The sequence below is a fragment of the Chiloscyllium punctatum genome, unplaced genomic scaffold (genome assembly GCF_047496795.1).
Source record: "Chiloscyllium punctatum isolate Juve2018m unplaced genomic scaffold, sChiPun1.3 scaffold_366, whole genome shotgun sequence".
Taxonomy (NCBI): domain Eukaryota; kingdom Metazoa; phylum Chordata; class Chondrichthyes; order Orectolobiformes; family Hemiscylliidae; genus Chiloscyllium; species Chiloscyllium punctatum.
Window position 1 is genome coordinate 193,680 of NW_027310100.1, and position 18,392 is coordinate 212,071.

An 18,392-nucleotide genomic window follows, 5' to 3' on the forward strand; every position below is an offset into this window, starting at 1 on the left:
CAGTCTCTCTGTGTCTCTGTCTGCCCCTCACTGTCAGTCTCTGTGTCTCTGTCTGTCCCTCACTGTCAGTCTCTCTGTGTCTCTGTCCCTCACTGTCAGTCTCTGAGTCTCTGTCTGTACCTCACTGTCAGTCTCTGTGTCTCTGTCTGTCCCTCACTGTCAGTCTCTCTGTGTCTCTGTCCCTCACTGTCAGTCTCTCTGTGTCTCTGTCTGTCCCTCACTGTCAGTCTCTCTGTGTCTCTGTCCCTCACTGTCAGTCTCTCTGTGTCTCTGTCTGTCCCTCACTGTCATTCTCTCTGTGTCTCTGTCCCTCACTGTCAGTCTCTGTGTCTCTGTCCCTCACTGTCAGTCTCTCTGTGTCGCTGTCCCTCACTGTCAGTCTCTCTGTGTCTCTGTCTGTCCCTCACTGTCAGTCTCTCTGTGTCTCTCTCTGTCCCTCACTGTCAGTCTCTGTGTCTCTGTCCCTCACTGTCAGTCTCTGTGTGTCTCTGTCTGTCCCTCACTGTCAGTCTCTCTGTGTCTCTGTCTGTCCCTCACTGTCAGTCTCTCTGTGTCTCTGTCTGTCCCTCACTGTCAGTCTCTGTGTCTCTGTCTGTCCCTCACTGTCAGTCTCTGTGTGTTTGTCCCTCACTGTCAGTCTCTCTGTGTCTCTGTCCCTCACTGTCAGTCTCTGTGTCTCGGTCTGTCCCTCACTGTCAGTCTCTGTGTGTCTCTGTCCCTCACTGTCAGTCTCTCTGTGTCTCTGTCTGTCCCTCACTGTCAGTCTCTCTGTGTCTCTGTCCCTCACTGTCAGTCTCTCTGTGTCTCTGTCTGTCTCTCACTGTCAGTCTCTCCGTGTCTCTGTCCCCCACTGTCAGTCTCTCTGTGTCTCTGCCCCTCACTGTCAGTCTCTCTGTGTCTCTGTCTGTCCCTCACTGTCAGTCTCTCTGTGTCTCTGTCCCTCACTGTCAGTCTCTGTGTCTCTGTCTGTCCCTCACTGTCAGTCTCTCTGTGTCTCTGTCTGTCCCTCACTGTCAGTCTCTCTGTGTCTCTGTCCCTCACTGTCAGTCTCTCTGTGTCTCTGTCTGTCCCTCACTGTCAGTCTCTCTGTGTCTCTGTCCCTCACTGTCAGTCTCTCTGTGTCTCTGTCTGTCCCTCACTGTCAGTCTCTCTGTGTCTCTCTCTGTCCCTCACTGTCAGTCTCTCTGTGTCTCTGTCTGTCCCTCACTGTCAGTCTCTCTGTGTCTCTGTCCCTCACTGTCAGTCTCTCTGTGTCTCTCTCTGTCCCTCACTGTCAGTCTCTGTGTCTCTGTCCCTCACTGTCAGTCTCTCTGTGTCTCTCTCTGTCCCTCACTGTCAGTCTCTCTGTGTCTCTGTCTGTCCCTCACTGTCAGTCTCTCTGTGTCTCTCTCTGTCCCTCACTGTCAGTCTCTGTGTCTCTGTCCCTCACTGTCAGTCTCTCTGTGTCTCTCTCTGTCCCTCACTGTCAGTCTCTCTGTGTCTCTGTCCCTCACTGTCAGTCTCTCTGTGTCTCTCTCTGTCCCTCACTGTCAGTCTCTCTGTGTCTCTGTCCCTCACTGTCAGTCTCTCTGTGTCTCTCTCTGTCCCTCACTGTCAGTCTCTCTGTGTCTCTGTCTGTCCCTCACTGTCAGTCTCTGTGTGTCTCTCTCTGTCCCTCACTGTCAGTCTCTCTGTGTCTCTCTCTGTCCCTCACTGTCAGTCTCTCTGTGTCTCTGTCCCTCACTGTCAGTCTCTGTGTCTCTGTCCCTCACTGTCAGTCTCTCTGTGTCTCTCTCTGTCCCTCACTGTCAGTCTCTCTGTGTCTCTGTCTGTCCCTCACTGTCAGTCTCTCTGTGTCTCTGTCCCTCACTGTCAGTCTCTGTGTCTCTGTCTGTCCCTCACTGTCAGTCTCTCTGTGTCTCTGTCTGTCCCTCACTGTCAGTCTCTCTGTGTCTCTGTCTGTCCCTCACTGTCAGTCTCTCTGTGTCTCTGTCCCTCACTGTCAGTCTCTCTGTGTCTCTGTCTGTCCCTCACTGTCAGTCTCTCTGTGTCTCTCTCTGTCCCTCACTGTCAGTCTCTCTGTGTCTCTGTCCCTCACTGTCAGTCTCTCTGTGTCTCTCTCTGTCCCTCACTGTCAGTCTCTCTGTGTCTCTCTCTGTCCCTCACTGTCAGTCTCTGTGTCTCTGTCCCTCACTGTCAGTCTCTCTGTGTCTCTCTCTGTCCCTCACTGTCAGTCTCTCTGTGTCTCTGTCTGTCCCTCACTGTCAGTCTCTCTGTGTCTCTCTCTGTCCCTCACTGTCAGTCTCTGTGTCTCTGTCCCTCACTGTCAGTCTCTCTGTGTCTCTCTCTGTCCCTCACTGTCAGTCTCTCTGTGTCTCTGTCCCTCACTGTCAGTCTCTCTGTGTCTCTCTCTGTCCCTCACTGTCAGTCTCTCTGTGTCTCTGTCCCTCACTGTCAGTCTCTCTGTGTCTCTCTCTGTCCCTCACTGTCAGTCTCTCTGTGTCTCTGTCTGTCCCTCACTGTCAGTCTCTGTGTGTCTCTCTCTGTCCCTCACTGTCAGTCTCTCTGTGTCTCTCTCTGTCCCTCACTGTCAGTCTCTCTGTGTCTCTGTCCCTCACTGTCAGTCTCTGTGTCTCTGTCCCTCACTGTCAGTCTCTCTGTGTCTCTGCCCCTCACTGTCAGTCTCTGTGTCTCTGTCCCTCACTGTCAGTCTCTCTGTGTCTCTGTCTGTCCCTCACTGTCAGTCTCTCTGTGTCTCTGCCCCTCACTGTCAGTCTCTGTGTCTCTGTCTGTCCCTCACTGTCAGTCTCTCTGTGTCTCTGCCCCTCACTGTCAGTCTCTGTGTCTCTGTCCCTCACTGTCAGTCTCTCTGTGTCTCTGTCTGTTCCTCACTGTCAGTCTCTCTGTGTCTCTGCCCCTCACTGTCAGTCTCTGTGTCTCTGTCCCTCACTGTCAGTCTCTCTGTGTCTCTCTCTGTCCCTCTCTGTCAGTCTCTCTGTGTCTCTGTCCCTCACTGTCAGTCTCTCTGTGTCTCTCTCTGTCCCTCACTGTCAGTCTCTCTGTGTCTCTCTCTGTCCCTCACTGTCAGTCTCTGTGTCTCTGTCCCTCACTGTCAGTCTCTCTGTGTCTCTGTCTGTCCCTCACTGTCAGTCTCTGTGTCTCTGTCCCTCACTGTCAGTCTCTCTGTGTCTCTGTCTGTCCCTCACTGTCAGTCTCTGTGTCTCTGTCCCTCACTGTCAGTCTCTCTGTGTCTCTCTCTGTCCCTCACTGTCAGTCTCTGTGTCTCTGTCCCTCACTGTCAGTCTCTCTGTGTCTCTCTCTGTCCCTCACTGTCAGTCTCTCTGTATCTCTCTCTGTCCCTCACTGTCAGTCTCTCTGTGTCTCTGTCCCTCACTGTCAGTCTCTCTGTGTCTCTCTCTGTCCCTCACTGTCAGTCTGTCTGTGTCTCTGTCCCTCACTGTCAGTCTCTGTGTCTCTGTCCCTCACTGACAGTCTCTCTGTGTCTCTGTACCTCACTGTCAGTCTCTGTGTCTCTCTCTGTCCCTCACTGTCAGTCTCTGTGTCTCTGTCTGTCCCTCACTGTCAGTCTCTCTGTGTCTCTGTCCCTCACTGTCAGTCTCTCTGTGTCTCTGTCTGTCCCTCACTGTCAGTCTCTCTGTGTCTCTGTCCCTCACTGTCAGTCTCTCTGTGTCTCTGTCTGTCCCTCACTGTCAGTCTCTGTGTCTCTGTCCCTCACTGTCAGTCTCTGTGTCTCTGTCTGTCCCTCACTGTCAGTCTCTCTGTGTCTCTCTCTGTCCCTCACTGTCAGTCTCTCTGTGTCTCTGTCTGTCCCTCACTGTCAGTCTCTGTCTCTCTGTCCCTCACTGTCAGTCTCTGTGTCTCTGTCCCTCACTGTCAGTCTCTCTGTGTCTCTGTCCCTCACTGTCAGTCTCTGTGTCTCTGTCTGTCCCTCACAGTCAGTCTCTCTGTGTCTCTCTCTGTCCCTCACTGTCAGTCTCTCTGTGTCTCTGTCTGTCCCTCACTGACAGTCTCTGTGTCTCTGTCCCTCACTGTCAGTCTCTCTGTGTCTCTGTCTGTCCCTCACTGTCAGTCTCTCTGTGTCTCTGTCTGTCCCTCACTGTCAGTCTCTGTGTCTCTCTCTGTCCCTCACTGTCAGTCTCTGTGTCTCTCTCTGTCCCTCACTGTCAGTCTCTCTGTGTCTCTGTCTGTCCCTCACTGTCAGTCTCTCTGTGTCTCTCTCTGTCCCTCACTGTCAGTCTCTGTGTCTCTCTCTGTCCCTCACTGTCAGTCTCTCTGTGTCTCTGTCTGTCCCTCATTGTCAGTCTCTGTGTCTCTGTCCCTCACTGTCAGTCTCTCTGTGTCTCTCTCTGTCCCTCACTGTCAGTCTCTGTGTCTCTCTCTGTCCCTCACTGTCAGTCTCTCTGTGTCTCTCTCTGTCCCTCACTGTCAGTCTCTGTGTCTCTCTCTGTCCCTCACTGTCAGTCTCTCTGTGTCTCTCTCTGTCCCTCACTGTCAGTCTCTGTGTCTCTCTCTGTCCCTCACTGTCAGTCTCTCTGTGTCTCTCTCTGTCCCTCACTGTCAGTCTCTGTGTCTCTCTCTGTCCCTCACTGTCAGTCTCTCTGTGTCTCTCTCTGTCCCTCACTGTCAGTCTCTCTGTGTCTCTCTCTGTCCCTCACTGTCAGTCTCTGTGTCTCTGTCTGTCCCTCACTGTCAGTCTCTGTGTCTCTCTCTGTCCCTCACTGTCAGTCTCTCTGTGTCTCTCTCTGTCCCTCACTGTCAGTCTCTGTGTCTCTGTCTGTCCCTCACTGTCAGTCTCTGTGTCTCTGTCCCTCACTGTCAGTCTCTCTGTGTCTCTCTCTGTCCCTCACTGTCAGTCTCTGTGTCTCTCTCTGTCCCTCACTGTCAGTCTCTCTGTGTCTCTCTCTGTCCCTCACTGTCAGTCTCTGTGTCTCTGTCTGTCCCTCACTGTCAGTCTCTGTGTCTCTGTCCCTCACTGTCAGTCTCTCTGTGTCTCTCTCTGTCCCTCACTGTCAGTCTCTCTGTGTCTCTGTCTGTCCCTCACTGTCAGTCTCTGTGTCTCTCTCTGTCCCTCACTGTCAGTCTCTCTGTGTCTCTCTCTGTCCCTCACTGTCAGTCTCTGTGTCTCTGTCCCTCACTGTCAGTCTCTCTGTGTCTCTCTCTGTCCCTCACTGTCAGTCTCTCTGTGTCTCTGTCTGTCCCTCACTGTCAGTCTCTGTGTCTCTCTCTGTCCCTCACTGTCAGTCTCTCTGTGTCTCTCTCTGTCCCTCACTGTCAGTCTCTCTGTGTCTCTCTCTGTCCCTCACTGTCAGTCTCTGTGTCTCTGTCCCTCACTGTCAGTCTCTCTGTGTCTCTCTCTGTCCCTCACTGTCAGTCTCTGTGTCTCTGTCTGTCCCTCACTGTCAGTCTCTCTGTGTCTCTGTCTGTCCCTCACTGTCAGTCTCTCTGTGTCTCTGTCTGTCCCTCACTGTCAGTCTCTGTGTCTCTGTCCCTCACTGTCAGTCTCTCTGTGTCTCTGTCCCTCACTGTCAGTCTCTGTGTCTCTCTCTGTCCCTCACTGTCAGTCTCTGTGTGTCTCTGTCCCTCACTGTCAGTCTCTCTGTGTCTCTGTCTGTCCCTCACTGTCAGTCTCTCTGTGTCTCTGTCCCTCACTGTCAGTCTCTCTGTGTCTCTGTCTGTCCCTCACTGTCAGTCTCTCTGTGTCTCTGTCTGTCCCTCACTGTCAGTCTCTGTGTCTCTGTCCCTCACTGTCAGTCTCTGTGTCTCTGTCTGTCCCTCACTGTCAGTCTCTCTGTGTCTCTGTCCCTCACTGTCAGTCACTCTGTGTCTCTGTCTGTCCCTCACTGTCAGTCTCTGTGTCTCTGTCCCTCACTGTCAGTCTCTCTGTGTCTCTGTCTGTCCCTCACTGTCAGTCTCTCTGTGTCTCTGTCCCTCACTGTCAGTCTCTGTGTCTCTGTCTGTCCCTCACTGTCAGTCTCTCTGTGTCTCTGTCCCTCACTGTCAGTCTCTCTGTGTCTCTGTCTGTCCCTCACTGTCAGTCTCTGTATCTCTGTTCTTCACTGTCAGTCTCTCTGTGTCTCTGTCTGTCCCTCACTGTCAGTCTCTGTGTCTCTGTCCCTCACTGTCAGTCTCTCTGTGTCTCTCTCTCTGTCCCTCACTGTCAGTCTCTCCGTGTCTCTCTCTGTCCCTCACTGTCAGTCTCTCTGTGTCTATCTCTGTCCCTCACTGTCAGTCTCTCTGTGTCTGTCTCTGTCCCTCACTGTCAGTCTCTGTGTCTCTGTCCCTCACTGTCAGTCTCTGTGTCTCTGTCTGTCCCTCACTGTCAGTCTCTGTGTCTCTCTCTGTCCCTCACTGTCAGTCTCTCTGTGTCTCTCTCTGTCCCTCACTGTCAGTCTCTGTGTCTCTGTCCCTCACTGTCAGTCTCTCTGTGTCTCTCTCTGTCCCTCACTGTCAGTCTCTGTGTCTCTGTCTGTCCCTCACTGTCAGTCTCTCTGTGTCTCTGTCTGTCCCTCACTGTCAGTCTCTGTGTCTCTGTCCCTCACTGTCAGTCTCTCTGTGTCTCTGTCCCTCACTGTCAGTCTCTGTGTCTCTCTCTGTCCCTCACTGTCAGTCTCTGTGTGTCTCTGTCCCTCACTGTCAGTCTCTCTGTGTCTCTGTCTGTCCCTCACTGTCAGTCTCTCTGTGTCTCTGTCCCTCACTGTCAGTCTCTCTGTGTCTCTGTCTGTCCCTCACTGTCAGTCTCTGTGTCTCTGTCCCTCACTGTCAGTCTCTGTGTCTCTGTCTGTCCCTCACTGTCAGTCTCTCTGTGTCTCTGTCCCTCACTGTCAGTCTCTCTGTGTCTCTGTCTGTCCCTCACTGTCAGTCTCTGTGTCTCTGTCCCTCACTGTCAGTCTCTCTGTGTCTCTGTCTGTCCCTCACTGTCAGTCTCTCTGTGTCTCTGTCCCTCACTGTCAGTCTCTGTGTCTCTGTCTGTCCCTCACTGTCAGTCTCTCTGTGTCTCTGTCCCTCACTGTGAGTCTCTCTGTGTCTCTGTCTGTCCCTCACTGTCAGTCTCTGTATCTCTGTTCTTCACTGTCAGTCTCTCTGTGTCTCTGTCTGTCCCTCACTGTCAGTCTCTGTGTCTCTGTCCCTCACTGTCAGTCTCTCTGTGTCTCTCTCTCTGTCCCTCACTGTCAGTCTCTCCGTGTCTCTCTCTGTCCCTCACTGTCAGTCTCTGTGTCTCTGTCCCTCACTGTCAGTCTCTCTGTGTCTCTCTCTGTCCCTCACTGTCAGTCTCTCTGTGTCTCTCTCTGTGTCTCTGTCAGTCTCTCTGTGTCTCTGTCCCTCACTGTCAGTCTCTCTGTGTCTCTCTCTGTCCCTCACTGTCAGTCTCTCTTTGTCTCTCTCTGTCCCTCACTGTCAGTCTCTCTGTGTCTCTGTCTGTCCCTCACTGTCAGTCTCTCTGTGTCTCTGTCCCTCACTGTCAGTCTCTCTGTGTCTCTCTCTGTCCCTCACTGTCAGTCTCTCTGTGTCTCTCTCTGTCCCTCACTGTCAGTCTCCGTGTCTCTGTCCCTCACTGTCAGTCTCTCTGTGTCTCTCTCTGTCCCTCACTGTCAGTCTCTCTGTGTCTCTGTCTGTCCCTCACTGTCAGTCTGTCTGTGTGTCTCTGTCCCTCACTGTCAGTCTCTCTGTGTCTCTGTCTGTCCCTCACTGTTAGTCTCTCTGTGTCTCTGTCCCTCACTGTCAGTCTCTCTGTGTCTCTGTCTGTCCCTCACTGTCAGTCTCTGTGTCTCTGTCCCTCACTGTCAGTCTCTCTGTGTCTCTCTCTGTCCCTCACTGTCAGTCTCTCTGTGTCTCTGTCCCTCACTGTCAGTCTCTCTGTGTCTCTGTCTGTCCCTCACTGAGAGTCTCTCTGTGTCTCTGTCCCTCACTGTCAGTCTCTCTGTGTCTCTCTCTGTCCCTCACTGTCAGTCTCTCTGTGTCTCTGTCTGTCCCTCACTGTCAGTCTCTCTGTGTCTCTGTCCCTCACTGTCAGTCTCTCTGTGTCTCTGTCTGTCCCTCACTGTCAGTCTCTGTGTCTCTGTCCCTCACTGTCAGTCTCTCTGTGTCTCTGTCTGTCCCTCACTGTCAGTCTCTCTGTGTCTCTGTCTGTCCCTCACTGAGAGTCTCTCTGTGTCTCTGTCCCTCACTGTCAGTCTCTGTGTCTCTGTCCCTCACTGTCAGTCTCTCTGTGTCTCTGTCTGTCCCTCACTGTCAGTCTCTCTGTGTCTCTGTCCCTCACTGTCAGTCTCTCTGTGTCTCTGTCTGTCTCTCACTATCAGTCTCTCTGTGTCTCTGTCTGTCCCTCACTGTCAGTCTCTCTGTGTCTCTGTCCCTCACTGTCAGTCTCTGTGTCTCTGTCTGTCCCTCACTGTCAGTCTCTGTGTCTCTGTCCCTCACTGTCAGTCTCTCTGTGTCTCTGTCCCTCACTGTCAGTCTCTGTGTCTCTCTCTGTCCCTCTCTGTCAGTCTCTCTGTGTCTCTCTCTGTCCCTCACTGTCAGTCTCTGTGTCTCTGTCCCTCACTGTCAGTCTCTGTGTCTCTGTCTGTCCCTCACTGTCAGTCTCTCTGTGTCTCTCTCTGTCCCTCACTGTCAGTCTCTGTGTCTCTGTCCCTCTCTGTCAGTCTCTGTGTCTCTCTCTGTGTCTCTGTCAGTCTCTCTGTGTCTCTCTCTGTCCCTCACTGTCAGTCTCTGTGTCTGTGATTGTAAATATCTTGCTCTATTTCTCTCTCGCTATGTCTCTTTTTTCACTTTCTTCCTGTGTCTCCCTCCCCCTCCCTCTCCAAAGTTCTGCGTCTTTCTCTCTCTCTCTATTTTCTCCTTCCTGTGTCTCACGCTCTCTCCCTCGCTCTCCTGCTCTCTCTCCTTCCCGCACTGTCTCATTCTCCCTCTCGCAGTCTTCCTCTCATTGTCTCTCACTCTCTCTCCCTCTCCCTCTCTCTCCTGCTCTCTCTCTCTCTCCCTCGCTGTCTCCCTCTCTCTCTCACTGTCTCTCTCCTTTACTCTCTCTCTCTCCTGCTCTCTCTCTCTCTCCCTCGCTGTCTCCCTCTCTCTCTCACTGTCTCTCTCCTTTACTCTCTCTCTCTCCTGATCTCTCTCTCTCTCTCCCCCTCTTGCTGTCTCTCTCCTTCACTCTCCTGCTCCTTCTCTCTCCTGCTCTCTCTCCCCCTCTCGCTGTCTCTCTCCTTCACTCTCCTGCTCTCTCTCTCTCTCTCTCCTGCTCTCCCTCTCCCTCTCGCTGTCTCTCTCCTTCACTCTCCTGCTCTCTCTCTCTCTCTCTCCTGCTCTCCCTCTCCCTCTCGCTGTCTCTCTCCTTCACTCTCCTGCTCTCTCTCTCTCTCTCTCTCCTGCTCTCCCTCTCCCTCTCGCTGTCTCTCTCCTTCACTCTCCTGCTCTCTCTCTCTCTCTCTCCTGCTCTCCCTCTCCCTCTCGCTGTCTCTCTCCTTCACTCTCCTGCTCTCTCTCTCTCTCTCCTGCTCTCTCTCTCCCTCTCCCTCTCGCTGTCTCTCTCCTTCACTCTCCTGCTCTCTCTCTCTCTCCTGCTCTCTCTCTCTCTCCTCCTCTCGCTGTCTCTCTCCTTCACTCTTCTGCTCTCTCACTCTCCTGTTCTCTCTCCTCCTCTCGCTGTCTCTCCTTCACTCTCCTGCTCTCTCTCTCTCTCTCTCCTGCTCTCTCTCCCCCTCTCGCTGTCCCTCTCCTTCACTCTCCTGCTCTCTCTCTCTCTCTCCTGTTCTCTCTCCCCCTCTCGCTGTCTCTCTCCTTCACTCTCCTGCTCTCTCTCTTTCTCTCCTGCTCTCTCTCCTCCTCTCACTGTCTCTCCTTCATTCTCCTGCTCTCTCTCTCTCCTGCTCTCTCTCCCCTCTCGCTGTCTCTCTCCTTCACTCGCCTGCTCTCTCTCCCCCTCTCTCTCACTCTCCTGCTCTCTCTCCCCCTCTCTCTCTCTCTCCTGCTCTCTCTCCCCCTCTCACTGTCTCTCTCCTTCACTCTCCTGTTTTCTCTCCCCCTCTCTCTCACTCTCCTGCTCTCTCTCCCCCTCTCTCTCTCTCTCCTGCTCTCTCTCCCCCTCTCGCTGTCTCTCTCCTTCTCTCTCCTGTTTTCTCTCTCTCTCTCTCTCTCTCTCTCACTCTCCTGCTCTCTCTCCCCCTCTCTCTCACTCTCCTGCTCTCTCTCCCCCTCCCTCTCTCTCTCCTGCTCTCTCTCCCTCTCTCGCTGTCTCTCTCCTTCACTCTCCTGTTTTCTCTCTCTCTCTCTCTCTCACTCTCCTGCTCTCTCTCCCCCTCTCTCTCACTCTCCTGCTCTCTCTCCCCCTCCCTCTCTCTCTCCTGCTCTCTCTCCCCCTCTCGTTGTCTCTCTCCTTCACTCTCCTGTTTTCTCTCTCTCTCCCCCTCTCTCTCACTCTCCTGCTCTCTCTCCCCCTCTCTCTCACTCTCCTGCTCTCTCTCCCCCTCCCTCTCTCTCTCCTGCTCTCTCTCCCCCTCTCGCTGTCTCTCTCCTTCACTCTCCTGCTCTCTCTCCCCCTCTCTCTCACTCTCCTGCTCTCTCTCCCTCTCTCTCTCTCTCCCTGTTCCCCAGGATCCCACTCTCATTCTCTCGGTCTCTGTGTTTCACCCTGCCCTTCACAGCCCCGACACGGGGAGGGTGAGGACGGACGGATAAGGGAGGAGGGGACGATGGGGAGTAAACCCCCCCTGTCCTACCTTGACAGCCACTAGCAGGGGCTTGTGCTCCGAGGTTAGATTCTCACATTCCGCCAGGAACACTTTTCCAAAGGCCCCCTCCCCGAGTTCCCACTTTAACACCACATTGCTCCGTTTAATGTGCTGGACACCTACACACACAGAGAGAGAACACAAGAGCATCAGGACCAGGGCCGGGAGGAGGCCATTGGGCCCATCGATCCTGCTCTCCCACTCAGTCACATCATGGCTGACCTTACTGTGGCCATTTCCCCGCCCTCTCACCGTGACCCTTCATCCCGATACTGTTCCCAAATCGATCTCTGCCTTAGAGACGTTCAACAAGGTGCCCTCAGCTGGGCGGTGGTGGGGGGTCCCCACAGATTCCCAACCCCCTGGGTGGAGAGCTTCCCCCTCAGCTCAGTCCGAAATCTGCTCCCCCCCCCTTAAACCACCCCCCCCGTTCTAGTTTCACCCTCCAGCAGGAACAAGCTCCCTGCTTCGATCTTATCCAGGCCCTTCATCATTTTATAAGACCCCTCCCTCGAATGAGTGTAGTCCCAGTCTCCCCAATCTCTCCTCCCAAGGTAACCCTGTCCACTACAGAGTGAACCCCCACCCCCATCCCCCCCTATGCACCACCCCCCTCCAGGTCCCAGTACATCCTTTCTCAAGGAGGGTACCCCGAAACTGTACACAGTTACTCCCAGGTGTGACCCCCCCCAGCTCCCTGTACAGCTGCAGCGTAACCTCCCTGTGTTTACACTCCATCCCTCTCGCGATGAAGGACAAGATTCCATTTGCCTTCCTAATTACTTGTTGTACCTGCAGACCAACCCTCTGTGATTCACGCACAAGGACACCCAGATCCCTCTGCATAGCAACCTTTTACCATTCAAGTCATCATCCTTTTTACTGACTCTCTGACCAAAATGGAGGACTCCCCATTTATTAACATAGTATTCCAACTCCCAGCCCTTGGCCCACTCACTCAACGGATCTCTGTTCGTCTGCAAATGTTCACAGTCCTCTGCGCGCTTTCCCCGGCCACTCACCTTAGTGTCATCCTCAAACTTTGACACACTACACATTGGTCCCCAACTCCATTGATGTAAACTGTGAATAATTGCGGTCCCTGCACTGATCCCTGAGGCACACCCCTAGTAACCGATTGCCAACCAGAGTAGCTCTCATTTAACCCCACTCTTCGCTTCCTGTCAGTCAGTCGGCCAATCCTGATGAAGGGCTCTTGTCCAAAACGTCGATTCTGCTGCTCCTCGGACGCTGCCTGGCCTGCTGTGCTTTTCCAGCAACACACTCTCAACTCAATCCTCTATCCACGTTACCCATGCATCCTTATCTTAGGCAGCAGCCCCTTGTGAGGCACCTTGTTGAAGACCTTTTGGGAATTCTAGGTACACCACATCTACTGGGAACCCGTTGTCCACCTTGCTTATAATAGCTTCACAGAATTCCAAAAGATTTGTGAAGCATGGCCTGCCCTTCGTAAACCCATGCTATATCTGTACAACGGGACAATTTCTATCGAGATGCCTTGCTAGTCTTCCTTGATAATAGACCCGAACATTTTCCCCACGATAGAGGTTAAGGGGTCTCTAATTCCCTCCCTGGTTTAAACACCGGCGTCACAGTTACTGGTTTCCAATCTGCTCCGGGAATCCAGTGAGTTATGGAAAATTACCACCAGTCCGCAGTGCCCACTCCCTCAGCACTGACCCTCCAAGAGTGCCCACTCCCTCAGCACTGACCCTCCGACAGGGCCCGCTCCCTCAGCACTGACCCTCCGACAGGGCCCCCTCCCTCAGCACTGACCCTCTGACAGTGCCCGCTCCCTCAGCACTGACCCTCCGACAGTGCCCTCTCCCTCAGCGCTGACCCTCAGACAGTGCCCGCTCCCTCAGCGCTGACCCTCCGACAGTGCCCGCTCCCTCAGCACTGACCCTCCCACAGTGCCCACTCCCTCAGCACTGACCCTCCGACAGTACCCGCTCCCTCAGCGCTGACCCTCCGACAGTGCCCGCTCCCTCAGCACTGACCCTCCCACAGTGCCCACTCCCTCAGCGCTGACCCTCCAACAGCGCCCTCTCCCTCAGCACTGACCCTCCGACAGGGCCCGCTCCCTCAGCACTGACCCTCCGACAGGGCCCACTCCCTCAGCACTGACCCTCCGACAGGGCCCACTCCCTCAGCACTGACCCTCCAAGAGTGCCCACTCCCTCAGCACTGACCCTCCAAGAGTGCCCACTCCCTCAGCACTGACCCTCCGACAGTGCCCACTCCCTCAGCACTGACCCTCCGACAGGGCCCTCTCCCTCAGCACTGACCCTCTGACAGTGCCCACTCCCTCAGCACTGACCCTCTGACAGGGCCCACTCCCTCAGCACTGACCCTCTGACAGTGCCCGCTCCCTCAGCACTGACCCTCCGACAGTGCCCTCTCCCTCAGCGCTGACCCTCAGACAGTGCCCCGCTCCCTCAGCGCTGACCCTCCGACAGTGCCCGCTCCCTCAGCACTGACCCTCCCACAGTGCCCACTCCCTCAGCGCTGACCCTCCAACAGGGCCCACTCCCTCAGCACTGACCCTCCGAGAGTGCCCACTCCCTCAGCCCTGACCCTCTGACAGTGCCCACTCCCTCAGTGTCGTACTTACTGAGTTCCTTATCCTGTAGGAAGGTGTCCGATTGCCAGAAATACTGTGGATTTTCGATGGTGTGACTCTTGTCTGCCTCCCCCTGGTTGGCTGGGGTAAGGGGCAGCGTGCTCACCCCCATGTTCATAAAATGGAGCGAGACTCCGTGTTCATTCTCACCACTGAGCATCTTCCCCTCTCCTGGGGGCACAGGAGCGAAAGGTGGGCTAGGAATGGGCTGAACGATCTCCCAGACCCACCTCCAGGGAATTCAGCCCCTCTCAGAGAGACTTTCCCCCCCACGCGGCCCAGTGACCCCTCCTCACTGTCACTGCCCCCCCCGCCATATCCCACACTGACCCCCTTCCCCACTTACCCCTCACCCATCCCCCTGCTGCCCCCACTCCTGGCCCCCTCCAATTATACCCCCACCACAGGCTCTGTTAGCTTCCCACAGATACCCCCCGAACCCTCCCATAGATACCCCCCCGAACCCCCCCACAGATACCCCCCTGAACCCTCCCACAGATACCCCCCGAACCCTCCCACAGATACCCCCCGAACCCTCCCACAGATACCCCCCCGAACCCTCCCATAGATACCCCCCGAACCCTCCCACAGATACCCCCCGAACCCCCCCACAGATACCCCCCGAACCCCCCCACAGATACCCCCCCGAACCCCCCCACAGATACCCCCCGAACCCCCCCACAGATACCCCCCGAACCCCCCCACAGATACCACCCGAACCCTCCCACAGATACCCCCCGAACCCTCCCACAGATACCCCCCGAACCCTCCCACAGATACCCCCCGAACCCTCCCATAGATACCCCCCCGAACCCCCCCACAGATACCCCCCTGAACCCTCCCACAGATACCCCCCGAACCCTCCCACATATACCCCCCCGAACCCCCCCACAGATACCCCCCCGAACCCTCCCACAGATACCCCCCCGAACCCTCCCACAGATACCCCCCCGAACCCCCCCACAGATACCCCCTGAACCCTCCCACAGATACCCCCCTGAACCCTCCCACAGATACCCCCCCGAACCCTCCCACAGATACCCCCCGAACCCTCCCATAGATACCCCCCGAACCCTCCCATAGATACCCCCCCGAACCCTCCCACAGATACCCCCCCGAACCCTCCCACAGATACCCCCCCGAACCCTCCCACAGATACCCCCCCGAACCCTCCCACAGATACCCCCCCGAACCCTCCCACAGATACCCCCCGAACCCTCCCACAGATACCCCCCTGAACCCTCCCACAGATACCCCCCGAATCCTCCCACAGATACCCCCCCGAACCCTCCCACAGATACCCCCCTGAGTCCTCCCACAGATACCCCCTGAACCCTCCCACAGATACCCCCCGAATCCTCCCACAGACACCCCCCGAATCCTCCCACATATACCCCCCTGAGTCCTCCCACAGATACCCCCCAAACCCTCCCACAGATACCCCCCCGAACCCTCCCACAGATACCCCCCGAACCCTCCCACAGATACCCCCCCGAACCCTCCCACAGTTACCCCCTGAACCCTCCCACAGATACCCCCCCGAACCCTCCCACATATACCCCCCGAACCCTCCCACATATACCCCCTGAACCCTCCCACAGATACCCCCCCGAACCCTCCCACATATACCCCCCGAACCCTCCCACAGATACCCCCCAAACCCTCCCACAGATACCCCCCCGAACCCTCCCACAGATACCCCCCGAACCCTTCCACAGATACCCCCCGAACCCTCCCACAGATACCCCCCCAAACCCTCCCACAGATACCCCCCCGAACCCTCCCACAGATACCCCCCCGAACCCTCCCACATATACCCCCCGAACCCTCCCACAGATACCCCCCTGAACCCTCCCACATATACCCCCTGAACCCTCCCACAGATACCCCCCGAACCCTCCCACAGATACCCCCCGAACCCTCCCACAGATACCCCCCCGAACCCTCCCACAGATACCCCCCCGAACCCTCCCACAGATACCCCCCCGAACCCCCCCACAGATACCCCCCCGAACCCTCCCACAGATACCCCCCCGAACCCTCCCACAGATACCCCCCCGAACCCTCCCACAGATACCCCCCCGAACCCTCCCACAGATAACCCCCGAACCCTCCCACAGATACCCCCTGAGTCCTCCCACAGATACCCCCCCGAACCCCCCCACAGATACCCCCTGAACCCTCCCACAGATACCCCCCCGAACCCCCCCACAGATACCCCCCTGAACCCTCCCACAGATACCCCCCGAACCCCCCCACAGATACCCCCCGAACCCTCCCATAGATACCCCCTGAGTCCTCCCACAGATACCCCCCCGAACCCTCCCACAGATACCCCCGAACCCTCCCACAGATACCCCCCCGAACCCCCCCACAGATACCCCCCGAACCCCCCCACAGATACCCCCCGAACCCCCCCACAGATACCCCCCGAACCCTCCCACAGATACCCCCCGAACCCTCCCACAGATACCCCCCCAAACCCCCCCACAGATACCCCCTGAGTCCTCCCACAGATACCCCCTGAGTCCTCCCACAGATACCCCCCGAACCCTCCCACAGATACCCCCCCGAACCCTCCCACAGATACCCCCCCGAACCCTCCCACAGATACCCCCCTGAGTCCTCCCACAGATACCCCCCTGAGTCCTCCCACAGATACCCCCCCGAACCCTCCCACAGATACCCCCCCGAACCCTCCCACAGTTACCCACCCCGCACCCTCCCACACAATCTCTCTCTCTCACACACCCAGATACACACACACACACACACCGATACACACCCAGATACACACACACACACACACCGATACACACACAGGTACACATACACCCAGATACACACCCAGATACACATACACCCAGATACACACACACACACACACCCAGATACACACACAGGTACACATACACACACACACATACACACAGAGATACACATACACACACTCACACACACCAATACACATACACACACACTTAGACACACACACCGAGAAACAGACGCGCACACAATCACATACATACTCTCTCTCACACAGACACACACTCACATTCACACTCACACGCAGACACACTCTCTCACTCTCACTCTCCCCCCCCCCCCCCCCCCCACTCCCCCCTGGGTGGGTCGAGTCACTTACTGTTGCTGAGTTTGGCGTTTTGTCTGGACCTCCGCACCACAAATAACATCAGCATCAGGAAAAGTGAGGCGAGCAAGACTAGAGCCACAGCTACCCAGACCTACAACCCAGAGAGAGAGAGAGAGAGAGACAGGGGGAGTGAGGGGGACACACTGATTAGGGACGGGGGTTGGGGGGGCAGGAACGATACCCACTCCAAACACTCCCTCCTCCACACTCGCACAGACCCTCCGCCCTACCCTCAAACCCAACGGGGAGCTGGGTCTGGGAATCCTGCAGGAGGAGGGGGTACAGACTGGGGGTGGGTGGGAGGGAGGAGCCCCATTCTGAGCCCCCCCCCCCCACCACCCACCCCAACCCTTCCCTCTCCCGCACCTTGACCCCTCGGAGAGGGGGCCTGAAGGATGGATCGAGGGGAAACCAGGAGGGGATGTGGGGAATGGTGGGGGGGGGGGGGGGGGGGGTGAGATTTGGGGTGAGGGGCAAGGGAGAGGAGTGAGGGAGAGGGGGGGGAGAGGGGGTAGGAGAGATTGAGGAGACAGAGAGAGAGAGAGAGTGGGGGGAGAGGTAGAGGTGGGGGGGAGAGAGAAAGAGAGCGGGTGGGAGAGAGAGAGAGGTGGGGAGACATAGAGAGTCAGGGAGAAAGAGAGGGGGAGAGAGAGGGAGAGAGAGAGAGAGAAAGACAGAGAGAGAGAGAGAGGGCGGGTGGGAGAGAGAGAGGTGGGGAGACATAGAGAGTCAGGGAGAAAGAGAGGGGGAGAGAGAGAGAGAGAAAGACAGACAGAGAGAGAGAGAGGGCGGGGTGGGAGAGAGAGAGGTGGGGAGACATAGGGAGAGAGGGGGAAATGGTTGTGTTGGGATCTGAAAAGGAAGATCAAGGTCTGGGGGTGGGGGAACACTCGGGGGACGGGAGGAAGGAAGCAGCAGAGTGGGCTAGCAGCGTCGACATGGGCCGAATGGCTCACTGTCCCAGTTTTATTTGTGTATCAAAGGTGAGAGAGGGAAGTTAGAGTCCGGGGGGGGGGGTGTGCTGAGCCCAGTGTGGGCAAGAGGGGTGTTGGGTGGGGAGTGGGATAGGATGGAGGAAGAAGGGCAGAGCGGCAGATACTAGCCCTCACCCCAAATGGTGGTTGTCTCTCTGGCGCCTCCTCGTACTTCAGCGTGCTCCTCTCCTTGCCTGCTGGGGGGGGGGGTTAGAGAGAAAGACAAAGGTGGGGGGAGGAATGTTAGAAACACCAACCCAGGCACCCCCACACTCTCCCTCCACGCTCCCCCCCTCAAACAGGAGGCCATTCGCCTCCCCTCCCCTCCATACTATCAGCTCACCGCCCCACCTGACCTCCGCTTGCCTCTACCTCCACCCCCTTGGCCACTAGGAACCATTCGGCCCTGGAACTGTCATTCTAGCCCCTTTCGGCTTCCCTAACCCTCGATCTTCCCCCCCCCCCCCATTCCCCTCGAGGACTGAGAAAGGGTTCCGAAAGCCTGCGTCCGCCGAGGAATAATCTCATGGCGTTCTGAGTGGACGCCTCCTCGTGTCGGAACAGTGTCCCTGTGTTTGAGATTTCCCCCCACAGCAGGGAATGTGCCCTCCATCTCCCCTCAGGGTCTTACCCGTTCCCTCAGAGTCACCTCTGACCCTTGTGAACTCCAGGGGATAACCCCCCCCTAACCCTGCCCGACTTTTCCTGATAAAGCAATCCGCTCGATCCAGGGATGGGGCTGGGATGTGTAGTGACCGGTCCAGTGCACAGGACGGCAGAGACTGGCACAGCGATGCCCTGTATAACTGCGGCGTGACCCGTCCTCACACTAACGTAGAGGCAGGCAGCTCGGAAACACAGCCTCCAGCCCTCGTTCCCGACCAAGGGCCTTG

General features: G+C 56.4%; 1 protein-coding gene across 1 annotated transcript in view; it reads right to left on the reverse strand.

Annotated features, from left to right (window-relative positions):
• LOC140472560 (high affinity nerve growth factor receptor-like) overlaps positions 1-17,703 on the reverse strand; it is an 87,385-nt gene extending 69,682 nt beyond the window's left edge. Inside the window, exons 1-4 of the mRNA XM_072567503.1 lie at positions 17,635-17,703; positions 16,517-16,616; positions 13,363-13,542; positions 10,713-10,843 (exon numbers count right to left, since the gene is read on the reverse strand). Coding sequence (XP_072423604.1) covers positions 10,713-10,843; positions 13,363-13,542; positions 16,517-16,571 — 366 coding nt within the window. The 5' untranslated portion in view covers positions 16,572-16,616; positions 17,635-17,703. The remainder of the gene's footprint in view (positions 1-10,712; positions 10,844-13,362; positions 13,543-16,516; positions 16,617-17,634) is intronic.
• Between the last annotated feature and the right edge of the window lie 689 nt (positions 17,704-18,392).